The 12,336-nt window shown below is 46.4% G+C and overlaps 1 protein-coding gene across 1 annotated transcript in view; it reads right to left on the bottom strand.

Annotated features, from left to right (window-relative positions):
- Positions 1–749: 749 nt before the first annotated feature.
- The window catches only part of CFLAR (CASP8 and FADD like apoptosis regulator), a 32,711-nt gene continuing 21,124 nt past the window's right edge, over positions 750–12,336 (bottom strand). The window contains 3 exon segments of the mRNA XM_024214058.2: positions 750–3,194; positions 4,098–4,611; positions 10,894–10,972. Coding sequence (XP_024069826.2) covers positions 3,056–3,194; positions 4,098–4,611; positions 10,894–10,972 — 732 coding nt within the window. The 3' untranslated portion in view covers positions 750–3,055.

Genomic DNA, 12,336 nt, shown 5'->3' with positions numbered 1-12,336 from the left:
AGCAGGGGCCAGGAAGTTTCAAAAGGGCAGAAGGTGCCCTGCTCAGGAGTCATTTTCTCCAGAGTTCACACCTCTCTGGTGGGTATCATAATTTGGCAGTACTCTTCACTACCCAATCTCCCTTCTCCTAGGGGAGTTCTGACACACACTACCACCGTTTGGCTCTGCCTCATTTTCCCTTTGCCTGCAACGTTTTGAATCACAGCACCTGTTAGCTGTCCCTCAGACTCCTCACAGCATTCTGGCCTACAGCATCATCTAGTTGTAGGAAGTCTCTGCATGTTACCTGCTTCACAACTGCAGTGAGAGAGTTAAACTGTAACCAGAAACATCACACCTTTCAGTGGAGTTCTGGAAGAGGGTGTGTTCAAATATGGAGAAGTGTGAGGGGGTCACCAGTGCACCCCGAAGGGGTAAGCAGCTGGACAGTGGGTTCCAGCTCTCAGGATGGGGTACTAGCTAGCAGGTCTGCACCCCAAGAGTGACCTAGGGACTCCAAGATTGGGGACGTGGCTGGACTCGTCAAGCTCTGTAAACCACAGAGGCTTAGATTCCCCTCACAGTAGTTCGGTGTTGGGGTGGCTGCAAGGGGGCACCTGATCAGATCTGTGACAACGTGGAATGAGTCACATTCATCCCAAACTTTTACCAACCACTCCCCTTATACCTATCACAATCCCTCATTTCCTCCTCCACATAGAATATGCATAACATCAGAATGAATATGAAATTAACACAAACTAAACAAAAATTGTTAAAATCTTTTAAAAAATTAGGACACATACAAAATGAAGATATTAATATGTATTATATATGTACACATTTTTATTACATAAAAATTATATATTAGTATAAATAAATATGTGTGTTTTTCTCTACAGCATTTCCGTATTTTCTTGTTGAGTCTTCTTTCCTCAGCCACATTTTGCCCAACTCTGGGCTCATTGTTAAACTTCCATTGTTTTGACTGCAGGAGCTGTTTCAAGGCTTGTGCTGATTTTTTGGGATGAACATTAAAAGCAGTCTGGCTTCAAGGGAGAGTTACTGAAAGTCATGGCCAAGCCCACAGCAGGCAATATGCAGTGGGTTTGGGAAACAGAATCGTCACTTCTAAAACAAACTTACTGGCCAAGTCACCAAGCACTTCACCTCTGGCAGCCCTCTCTTAGGCCTGGTCTACCCTTAAAAGTTTTGCCTGCATAGCTATGTCAGTTAGGGACGTTATATTTTGCTGGCATAGCTGTTGGCAAAAGCCCTCGTGTGGATGCAGGGATACCAGGAAAAATGTCCTTTTTGCAACCATGGCTTATTTTGCTAGGGGAACTAGTATAAGCTATATCAGGAACAAGTATAACTGATATCATCTGCATCTACTCTAGGAGAGTTTGCTGGTATAGGTATACCAGAAAACCTTTTAAGGGTAGACAAGGCCTTAGTTTGTTTGCTAGACAGGAAGATGTACCAAGAATATTAAATATGTTTACTTACTTTAAGTGTGGGGGAGGAAGTGTGTGTGGAGGGGTAGGGGGAGCAGAGGGGGGGGGGGGCATGATGGGACCATGCCATGGATGGAAGCACAGTCAGGCCAGTGACAAGCTTAAAACTGACTCATCCAGGCCCCAATCCTGCAAAAAGACTGAGGATCAACCAAAAGTACTCACATGCACACTCACTTGCCTCAGAGCTCACAGGATCAGGGCCTTGTAGAAAGTAGAAGGGAAAGGAATTGCTACATTTATGGTAATCCTGTCTCTTATTGTTCCCATAGGGAATGGAGAAGGTAATTAAGAAAAATCAAATTACTGAGCAGACGTCTTTTGTCTTGTATAAATGCAGTGGCACAGAACTACTGAATCTTGTGCGTGTGAAGAGGTTGCAGTGTCTATAGCACGTGGATAATACCTAGTTGTTCATTGCCCTTATGACTGAGTCTGAAGGTGCAGTGGAATGGGTGACTTGGTGTCTGCCTGAAACTGGAGCATGCACTAAGTCTAGCTGGCTGAGGCTCAATCTAGATGGGACTGAAATAACGTTAGAAGGGTGGGAGCAAGCAGCCCTAGGAACTGGGCTAGCTACATAAACTCCTCTGCTTGGTGGAAGGTGGCTGTTATTTGCTAGCCAGATTCACGGTTTAGCAGTCTCATCAGATCCTGGGCTGCTACTGGATCAGCTGTGGCAAAGAGCACATTTATCCATCTGTGCCCGGTGTGGCAAGTGTGATCTCTTATTTCAGAGGCAGGCCTAGCTACCCTTACCTAGGCTTTTGTCACTGAGAGATTAGATTACTGTAAAGCATTTCAGGTAGGGCTACATCTTGGGACCATTGGGAAGCTGAAGTTAGTTCAGAACGTGAGAGCCTGTCTGTTAAGTGGGAGCATGTAACACCAGTGCTCTGTGAGCTGTACTAACTACTTGTGGGCTTCTGGGTACAACTCAGGGTGTTAGTTTCGACCTTTAAAGCCTTGGATGGTTTGGGTCCAGATTACCTTTAAAATGGCCTCTCCTCTCATTCCGTGCTGCCACAATCAGGAGAAGCATTCCAGCCACAGCTCCTTCGTTACAAAAGAGATGGAGCTGCCAGGAGGGCATTCTCTCCAACAGCCCCTGGACTCTGGAATGAGCTCCTGCCTAATTATGGGCTGGGAATGAATTATAATTATACATGGGGGTGGTAGTCTTACCAATTTAGTTGATTCTTGTGTTGGTTTAAATACTGGAGCATGGAATGGGCACTGCTAATGGGTATGTTTCAAAAATCAAAACATAACTAAATACAATAAATCTGTAGTTTAGAACCCTTTCAACATTGTCCTTCTGCTTGGTTGGGTTATAAGATCTGCTGCACAGCTATGGATTAGCTGCCTCTCTTATCCTAGCTTCTGCCTAAAGTTTAAAATTGGAAACATGTGATGCCTCAACATCCAAAACGTTTCTAAATACTCAGATACTCTAGTAACAGGCACTTCAAAAATGCATGGAACCATGACAATTGAAGAAAAAGCCCACATGGATATCCCCATCTTAACATCGTGTCCCATGCAATTTCCATTAGCTTTTAACTGGGAAAAAGAAAGAGTTTTTTCCTCAAGGTGTGTTGTAGCAGGAGTGAGTATTGTTGCTGTGGATCTGAGGTCCTGTTGCAATCATACACTCTGCTGTTCAGCTCAATATGGATATCCAGTAGGGGGAGCTTTCTGCAAAGAGAGAAACAAAATTCTCACACCTGAATGGAGGAGATCATCATTTTTAACTTAAAAAGACACCAGAGGACAAGCAGCTCCAGGCTCAGCGAGAGGAATGTTTCCAATCTCAGTCTTTAATACCAGAGGTAGAGCTCACAAACTTGAGGTTACAAATGCATTTATCAGACAGGATCTCTTATACTCCAAACTTACTAGCATGTCATGGAGGACTGGACTCCTTCCATTCCTGACATCTTGTGACCAAGTTTTAGGACCCTGTGGGGAGGTGCAGAGCTGTTCTGCTGACTCACACTGAACTTGGCTGCCAGACCAGATGGGACCTCTTTAGCTTAGCTTCAACTCAGGGTAATAAATGGGCAAATGGCTCTCTGAGGAAGATTGAACTAGAGGGAAGGTCAAGAGGTCCAGCAGGGAAATGAAAAAAAAAAAAAAAAACCCCCCCAGCAAGCAGCTCTGGCTAAATGTTTATAGTTCTAAATACAGTCCTGCTTAAGGACTCTGTTATTTAAAGACAACTCTCAGTTTGGACAATAGCCTATGAGGGATGTGTGTTGGGGGTGGGAGAACAGCATGGGAATCCTGACTGTTCACATATCTTCTCCAGGACTGGACTTTCTCCTCCCATGCTGGAAGTAACCGTGCAACCCCCAGCTCTGGCATACCCTTACACTCCACTCCAGAATTAAAAGCTCCACCCCATCTCTAGAGTACCTGGCCTGCACCCTGTAGGTCTGGGCCCACCTGGACCACCCCTCCTGGCCTGGGCACCATCTTCCTCTATGGTCTCTCACATCGCCAAGGTGCTCTGCAGTACGAAGCAGGGTGAAACCTCAGCTCTTTTGCTATGGGGCAATAAGTTGAATGAAAAGGGTTTTTTTGGTTTGTTTTTTTTACCTTTTATGAGGATTGCACAGGAGCTCAGCCAGACAGCGTAGATAATGGGAAGATGAGCTGGGTGACCTTTCTAGCACAGACACATCCACCTTGCATTGACTCCAAAAGATGTCTGCTACTGGGGGAATACTACAGTTCCTAGGTCTTCTGGTATTGGCAGTGATTTTCTGTTCATTCCCATCCACTTCCAGCAGACTGGTGGGTTCTTGCTGATCTGCTGGCACAATGTAGCTTTGAATAAAGAAGAGCTTAGGTTTCCCTAGGAGTTCACGGCATGAGTCTCCAGTAAAAAACTTCTTCACCTGATCCAAGGGGTACCCAGGAAAGGTCTGGTCTGTGCAGAAGATGCTCTGAGGGCTCCCCCGGCTGACCAATATGCAAATAAAGCTGTCAAGGTCTCTGTGCTTTTGCAGTCTTGCAACTTCATGGAATGTTTGGTTCATGGCTTCCACACTTAAATACCGGTAACAGTGAACTTCAAAGCCTAGAGCTTTAAAGGTGTCCTCCAATATATCTGGAAAAAGAAGAAGGAATTTGTTAAAGTGAATGTATTTCACGGCTCAGTGAATATCAGCCATGTTGAAAGGCTCTTAATATTGTGTGTTTCACTACTGGAAAAACAAGAGGTTTGTTTCACTAAAGAAATTCAGCCAAAATCTAGACTCTTTGCAGTGACATCAGTGTCACAATGGATTACACACATGACGATGTCTACATAATATCTTGAATATGAGGGAAGTGTCACAGTTTCAGGATAAGTGCACCTGAATTCCTTCACCAAGGGCACCTGCTTTAGGCTCCCAGATCCTCAGCCATCACCTTTCTGGGCAGAGACCTGTCTCACTCTCTCTTGAGGCTGCACAGTTGTCAGCCTACACTGTGATATCCCCAGCAAGCCAGATTGCCTAAAAGGTCAGCATCTGCACTTTGCTTTCTCTCCAGAGGCTATGACCAATGTATCACCCCCAGTTACAAATTACCACACAGTCCTTTCTAAGCAAGCAGATTTATTCTTAATGAGAGCCAGAGGTTTTGGCAGCAGGAGTCAGGGGGCTGTCGGTTGTGGGGAGGGCTCCGTCACCTCTGGTTCCCCATTTTGGGCAGAGTCAACTTATTTTGGGGGGGAGGAGATGGTGGGTTGAATAACTCTGTCTCTACCGGAGCAACCATCTGCCCGGATATTTAACCGGAGTAGGGACATACACGATCTCGCTTCAGGCCCTGCCCTAACTCTGTTTCCCTTTCTTGTCCAGTTACCCAGACTCATCCATGGGTGTTTGCCCAATAACCCTCATCTCTGGGGAGTCTGGCTTGAACCAAGCTCATGCCATACAGACCTTCTCCCCTCCTTTCCTAGCAGCTGATACCTTTACTGCAGGGTTCTCAGTCCTATCCCTGCTGAAGTTTTCCTCCTAGTGGGATTCCCTCCCATGTGCCCTTCCTCACTGGCTCCTGCTCACTGCAAGCTGTTCTCCCAGGCCTTCTCTCTAAGAGCTCTGGAGAGCTACTCAGCCGAGGCCTCCTCACTGGCCCTTTCCTGACTGGTCCCTCCACCTGGGGAGGTGGGCTAAGCCTGGCACAGGTGCAGCTGAGTCCCAAGCCCTTTAAAAGGCAAGGTCATCCCATGACACTGCCACTAACTTGAACACCAGAGCCTTTTTCCTGCTAAAAGGATGAGCAGTGAAATAATTAATGTTGACATTTAAATTCACATAATTAGGCCTCAGCATTAATATCCCATTGAATGAGTAGCTCACGCTTCTCTCAAAACTATTGTTTCAGGCTGTCTTCAAACTCAGGCAGACACCAGCTCATGTTGTGTGGCCACTTGCACAGCTGCATAATCATTTACACAGACCCCTCCTTATAGTCTTTTCTTTAATTTTACCATAGGTGGTTCAAACGTCAGGAATGTAGGCAAGGCCTTTTACCTTCATGGTCTGAACAAATCCCTTTTTCCCTATTCAACTTTTGCCTCCCTTTAGATGACTGGAAAGGCACAGCATCCTCGAAGGATGCTACAAAAGCTACAGCAGGGGGAAACTCGTATATAGTAAAATTCAGAGAACCTTCCCTTCACTCTCCCTCTTGCATCAGGGTAAAACCTTGGGTCACTTCTAGCAGGGGTGATGGCACAATTTATATAGTGGGGGTGCTCAGAGCCAGTGAACCAAACTGTAAACCCTGTATATAATGGAAACCACTTCAAGCTACGGGGCACGGCAGCACCCCCAGCACTCCTAGTTCCAGCACCTATGACTTCTAGTTCCAAGAATCCCCATATGGTGGCTATCAGAATTTCTTGTTTTACATCTGTCAGCCTAAGATGCCATTTGCCTGCCCAAATATGGATCCTGCTGAATTTCACTGGCTGTGTCTGCATGCTTTGCAGCTACTATTCTCCAAATATTTTGTGAAGAAGTATAAATACTATAGAAAGATGGTTTGTCTGCTTAGATCATTAATAATAAGGAACAGCAGAGAGCTGATCACACATCCCCTCCTTCCACCTGCCCTTAGCCTTGAATTGCTGGTTACAAGCATTCTCTAAAAGAACGAGGAGTACTTGTGGCACCAACAAATTTATTTGGGCATAAGCTTTCATGGGCTAAACCCCACTTCATCGGATGCATGCAGTGGAAAATACAGTAGGAAGAGATATATATATATATATATATATATATACATACATACATATACACACACACACACACACACACACACACACACACACACAGAGAGAACATGAAAAAATGGGTGTTGCCATACCAACTCTAACGAGAATAATCAATTAAGGTGGGCTATTATCAGCAGGAGAAAAAAAAACTTTTGTGGTGATAATCAGGATGGCCCATTTCCAACAGTTGACAAGAAGGTGTGAGTAACAGTAGGGGAAAAATTAGCATGGGGAAATAGTTTTTACTTTGTGTAATGACCCATCCACTCCCAGTCTCTATCCAACCCTAATTTAATGGTGTCCAGTTTGCAAATTAATTCCAGTTCTGCAGTTTCTCGTTGGAGTCTCTTTTTGAAGTATTGCGACTTTTAGGTCTGTAATTGAGTGACCAGGGAGGTTGAAGTGTTCTCCGACTGGTTTTTGAATGTTATAATTCTTGATGTCTGATTTGTGTCCATTTATTCTTTTGTGTAGAGACTGTCCAGTCTGGCCAATGTACATGGCAGAGGGGCATTGCTGGCATATATCACATTGGTAGATGTGCAGGTGAACGAGCCCCTGATGGTGTGGCTGATGTGATTAGGTCCTATGATGGTGTCCCTTGAATAGATATGTGGACAGAGTTGGCAACGGGCTTTGTTGCAAGAATAAGTTCCTGGGTTAGTGTTTTTGTTGTGTGATTGCTGGTGAGTATTTGCTTCAGGTTGGGGAGCTGTCTGTAAGTGAGGACTGGCCTGTCTCCCAAGATCTGTGAGAGTGAGGGATCGTCCTTCAGAATAGGTTGTAGATCCTTGATGATGCGCTGGAGAGGTTTTAGTTGGGGGCTGAAGGTGATGGCTAGTGGCGTTCTGTTACTTTCTTTGTTGGGCCTGTCCTGGAGTAGGTGACTTCTGGGTATTCTTCTGGCTCTGTCAATCTGTTTCTTCACTTCAGCAGGTGGGTATTGTAGTTTTAAGAATGCTTGATAGAGATCTTGTAGGTGTTTGTCTCTGTCTGAGGGATTGGAGCAAATGCGGTTGTATCTTAGAGCTTGGCTGTAGACAATGGATCGTATGATGTGGTCTGGATGAAAGCTGGAGGCATGTAGGGATGTATAGCGGTCAGTAGGTTTCCGGTATAGGGTGGTGTTTATGTGACCATCGCTTATTAGCACAGTAGTGTCCAGGAAGTGGATCTCTTGTGTGGATTGGTCCAGGCTGAGGTTGATGGTGGGATGGAAATTGTTGAAATCATGGTGGAATTCCTCAAGGGCTTCTTTTCCATGGGTCCAGATGACGAAGATGTCATCAATGTAGTGCAAGTAGAGTAGGGGCGTTAGGGGACAAGAGCTGAGGAAGCGATATTCTAAGTCAGCCATAAAATTTTTGGCATACTGTGGGGCCGTGCGGGTACCCATAGCAGTGCCGCTGACTTGAAGGTATACATTGTCCCCAAATGTGAAATAGTTGTGGGTGAGGACAAAGTCACAAATTTCAGCCACCAGGTTTGCCATGACATTATCGGGGATACTGTTCCTGACGGCTTGTAGTCCATCTTTGTGTGGAATGTTGGTGTAGACGGCTTCTACATCCATAGTGGCCAGGATGGTGTTTTCTGGAAGATCACCAATGGATTGTAGTTTCCTCAGGAAGTCAGTGGTGTCTCGAAGATAGCTAGGAGTACTGGTAGCATAGGGCCTGAGGAGAGAGTCTACATAGCCAGACAATCCTGCTGTCAGGGTGCCAATGCCTGACATGATAGGGCGTCCAGGATTTCCAGGTTTATGGATCTTGGGTAGCAGATAGAGTACCCCTGGTCGGGGTTCTAGGGCTATGTCTGTGCAGATTTGTTCCTGTGCTTTTTCAGGGAGTTTCTTGAGCAAATGGTATAGTTTCTTTTGGTAACCCTCAGTGGGATCAGAGGGTAATGGCCTGTAGAATATGGTGTTAGAGAGCTGCCTAGCAGCCTCTCATTCATATTCCGACCTATTCACGATGACGACAGCACCTCCTTTGTCAGCCTTTTTTATTATGATGTCAGAGTTGTTCCTGAGGCTGCGGATGGCGTTGTGTTCTGCACAGCTGAGGTTATGAGGCAAGTGATGCTGCTTTTCCACAATTTCAGCCCGTGCACGTTGGTGGAAGCACCCTATGTAGAAGGCCGGTCTGCTGTTTCGGAGGAGTCCACGCAGAATCCTTTTTTTTGTAGTGTTGGTAGGAAGGTTTCTGTGGATTAGTGTGCTGTTCAGAGGTGTGTTGGAAATATTCCTTGAGTCGGAGACGTCAAAAGTAGGATTCCAGGTCACCGCAGAACTGTATCATGTTTGTGGGGGTGGAGGGGCAGAAGGAGAGGCCCCGAGATAGGCTAGACTCTTCTGCCGGGCTAAGAGTATAGCTGGATAGATTAACAATATTGTGGGTGAGTTAAGGGAACCACTGTTGTGGCCCCTTGTGGCATGTAGTAGTTTAGATAGTTTAGTGTCCTTTTTCTTTTGTAGAGAAGCAAAGTGTGTGTTGTAAATGGCTTGTCTAGTTTTTGTAAAGTCCAGCCATGAGGAAGTTTGTGTGGAGGGTTGGCTTTTTATGAGTGTATCCAGTTTTGAGAGCTCATTCTTAATCTTTCCCTGTTTGCTGTATAGGATGTTGATCAGGTGGTTCCGCAGTTTCTTTGAGAGTGTGTGGCACGATCTCTCTTTCTATTTTTAGTCAGTTCTGTATTCCACTGGCATGGTTCAAGCCCTAGAGAGATTTTTGCTTACGCAACAGTCTGTCACATGGAGCTTTTCAAAAGACTGTCTGAAAAATTCAAATTTTAACCTGGATATTTACGGAATTGAACTTTAGATGTAAATGCTTCCAAAAATGTCAAGAGGAAATTAAAGAAACCAGTTCCTTCCCCTTAAAGCTGTGATATCAGCTTCTGCTAAGCTAAGATATAACAGAAACCCAGGTGTCTTATGAACAAAAGGTCCTGTGCCTTCAGCTACTCAAGACACATGCTGTCCAATGTAACCACACTGTTTGAAGTGCACTATTGCCCTCTTATTTTATTTTTAAAAGCAGTAAGAAACTTACATTCTACTCCTGCCCCTGCTGTGTGACCTTGAGCAAGTCACTTTCCCTCCCAGAGACTCCACCCTCTTTCTTCTTCTTCATCTGTCCTTGGTCTATTTACAGCAGAGATGGGCAAACTACAGTCCATGGGCCACATCCGGCCCGCGGGACCGTCCTGCCCAGACCTTGAGCTCCCGGCCGGGGAGGCTAACCCCTGGCCCCTCCCCTGCTGTCCCCCCTTCCCTGCAGCCTCAGCTCGCCATGCCGCCAGCGCTCTGGGCAGTGGGGCTGCGAGCTCCTGCTGGGCAGCAGGGCTGGCTGTGAGAACCACCGGCCTGCCCCGGTGCTCTAGACTGCGCGGCGGCGAGGCCTGCTCCGGCTGGGCGACGTGGCTGCCAGTTCTGGTACTCTGAGCAGCATAAGGGGGTGGGGAGGGGGGTTGGATAAGGGGCAGGGGGCCCCGGGGAGTGGTCAGGGGACAGTTGGATAGGTGTGGGCCTGTCAGGGGGCAGGGGTGTGGATAGGGGTCAGGGCAGTCAGGGGACAGGGAGCAGGGGGTGTTGGATGGGGGGATAGGGTCCCAGGGGGGCGGTTAGGGGCAGCCAGGGGACAAGGAGCACAGGGGGTTGGATAGGTCGGGGGTTCTGAGGGGGGCAGTCAGGGGGCGGGAGTGGATAGGGGGCGGGGGCCAGGCTGTTTGGGGAGGCACAGCCTTCCCTACTCAGCCCTCCATACAGTTTTGGAACCCCAATGTGGCCCTCAGGCCAAAAAGTTTGCCCACCCCTGATTTACAGCGTAAGATCTTTGGGGCAGAGACTCTCTCTTACTATGCGTATTTACAGCACTGAGGGCAATGTGCTGCTAATCTCAGCCTGGCCCTTTAGGCACTACTGTAAAACCAAACAACCACCAAATAATAGTACCAAATAGTAACATTGAGACCAGATGACCAATGAGACCTGATCTTTGTTTTGCAACACACACTTGCACACTCAGAATGTAGTCTGGCCAATCATAATCCTTACACTAAAATATTGTACATGCTGGAGAGTAGAGCTACAAAGAATTTTATGTTCTTGACACCCACCTGTGTCATTGCCAATGCAATCTATAATCAGGCATATTCCTAAAGGCCGACTCTGCATTCTGTACCGATCACCATACACCTGAGAAAAGTGAAAGAGCAAATATTTATTTCATTGCTGTGCTCTCTCCTCCAGCGCACAGACCTTCTCCTTTTTAACCCCCTTCCCACACAGAGCTGCCCCCTCCTTCTCTCACCCTCTGGGCTGCGCACAGAGTGGCTGGCAGAAGTGTAGGTGGAGGTGCTGCAGCTGTCCCTCTAACTGATATACTTCACTTCTGTGATGGGAAAGGTTCAGGAGGCATTGGTGCATGGTTTTTATTTGGCACTGCTATTACCCTGGTTTGTCCTCTCATGCCACGCAACCTCACTATCTTTAATGGAGTTGCCTAAGCCATAAACAAATGCAGAGCGTGACCCAGACTTTCTAGGAAAGTTGGGGCAAGTTTGATTGCAAAGCTGTTTACTGCAGACAGATCTTTAAAGAAGAGTCTTCTTAATCATATGGCCATTCACAGCAGTGACCCTGATGGAGTGACTATCAATTCTCTCCGTACACAATGGGGCTTGGACAACTTTTTATTGCCACACTAACAGGAAGTGGATTAGCTGTGTGTTCTATAGGCCTGCAGCAGCATGGTTAATTACAACATTTATTTCCTTACCAAGCAGTCATCTTGTGGAAAAACTACAGATTACAGTTCAGTTCACTCCAATCCCTCCCCTTTAACAAATTTACCACCACTCTGCTATAGGTATTCTACTCCTGGTGGAATTCTGTGCCAAAAAAAATTTTGCAACAAAAAAATAAAAATTCTGTGCACAATATTTTAAAATTCTGCAAAATTCTGCATATTTTATTTGTCAAAATAACACAATATAATCACACCAGTTTCAATTCTTTTTGATCATTTATTTCAAAATACCTGTCAGCAAGTATGTCTGTAACAATACAGATAACAAAAAAGATTCAGGAAATGTTTTTTTGACAAATAGATTCCTTACTAGGCATATTAATACAGAACTCTGAGTAATAATTCATTTAAAACTACAATACAGAACCATATTTCCCGCACCCCTCAGAAGCAGTGCAAAGGCTCGGGGGAGTCAGGGGTAACGGAGGAGCTGAGGGAGAGGGAAGTAAGTTGCTGGGAAGGAGCTGAACTTGGAGGGTTGTTGGGTACGGGTGGGAAAAGTATGGAACAAGGTTTTTGGTTTTTTTGTGGGGGGGGGGGGGGGATTGTTAGGGAGCTTCCCCCATGTAGACCCTGGCTGACCCCTAGCCTCTCCCATTCAGTCAGCCACATCTGCCCCTGTCCCCATGCGTCTCTGTGCCCTCACCCAGCCAATACCTGTCTCTATGTGTCCCTGTACCTCTCCCCCTGTCCCCAACGGCCTCTGTGCCCCCACACAGCCACTCCCCTGTCCCTGTACCTCTCACCCTGC

This window comes from Terrapene carolina, unplaced genomic scaffold (assembly GCF_002925995.2).
Source record: "Terrapene carolina triunguis isolate 2854851 unplaced genomic scaffold, T_m_triunguis-2.0 Scaffold62, whole genome shotgun sequence".
Taxonomy (NCBI): domain Eukaryota; kingdom Metazoa; phylum Chordata; order Testudines; family Emydidae; genus Terrapene; species Terrapene triunguis.
The sequence above is the reverse complement of the archived record's forward strand: the minus strand, read 5'-3'. Positions and strand labels throughout refer to the sequence as shown.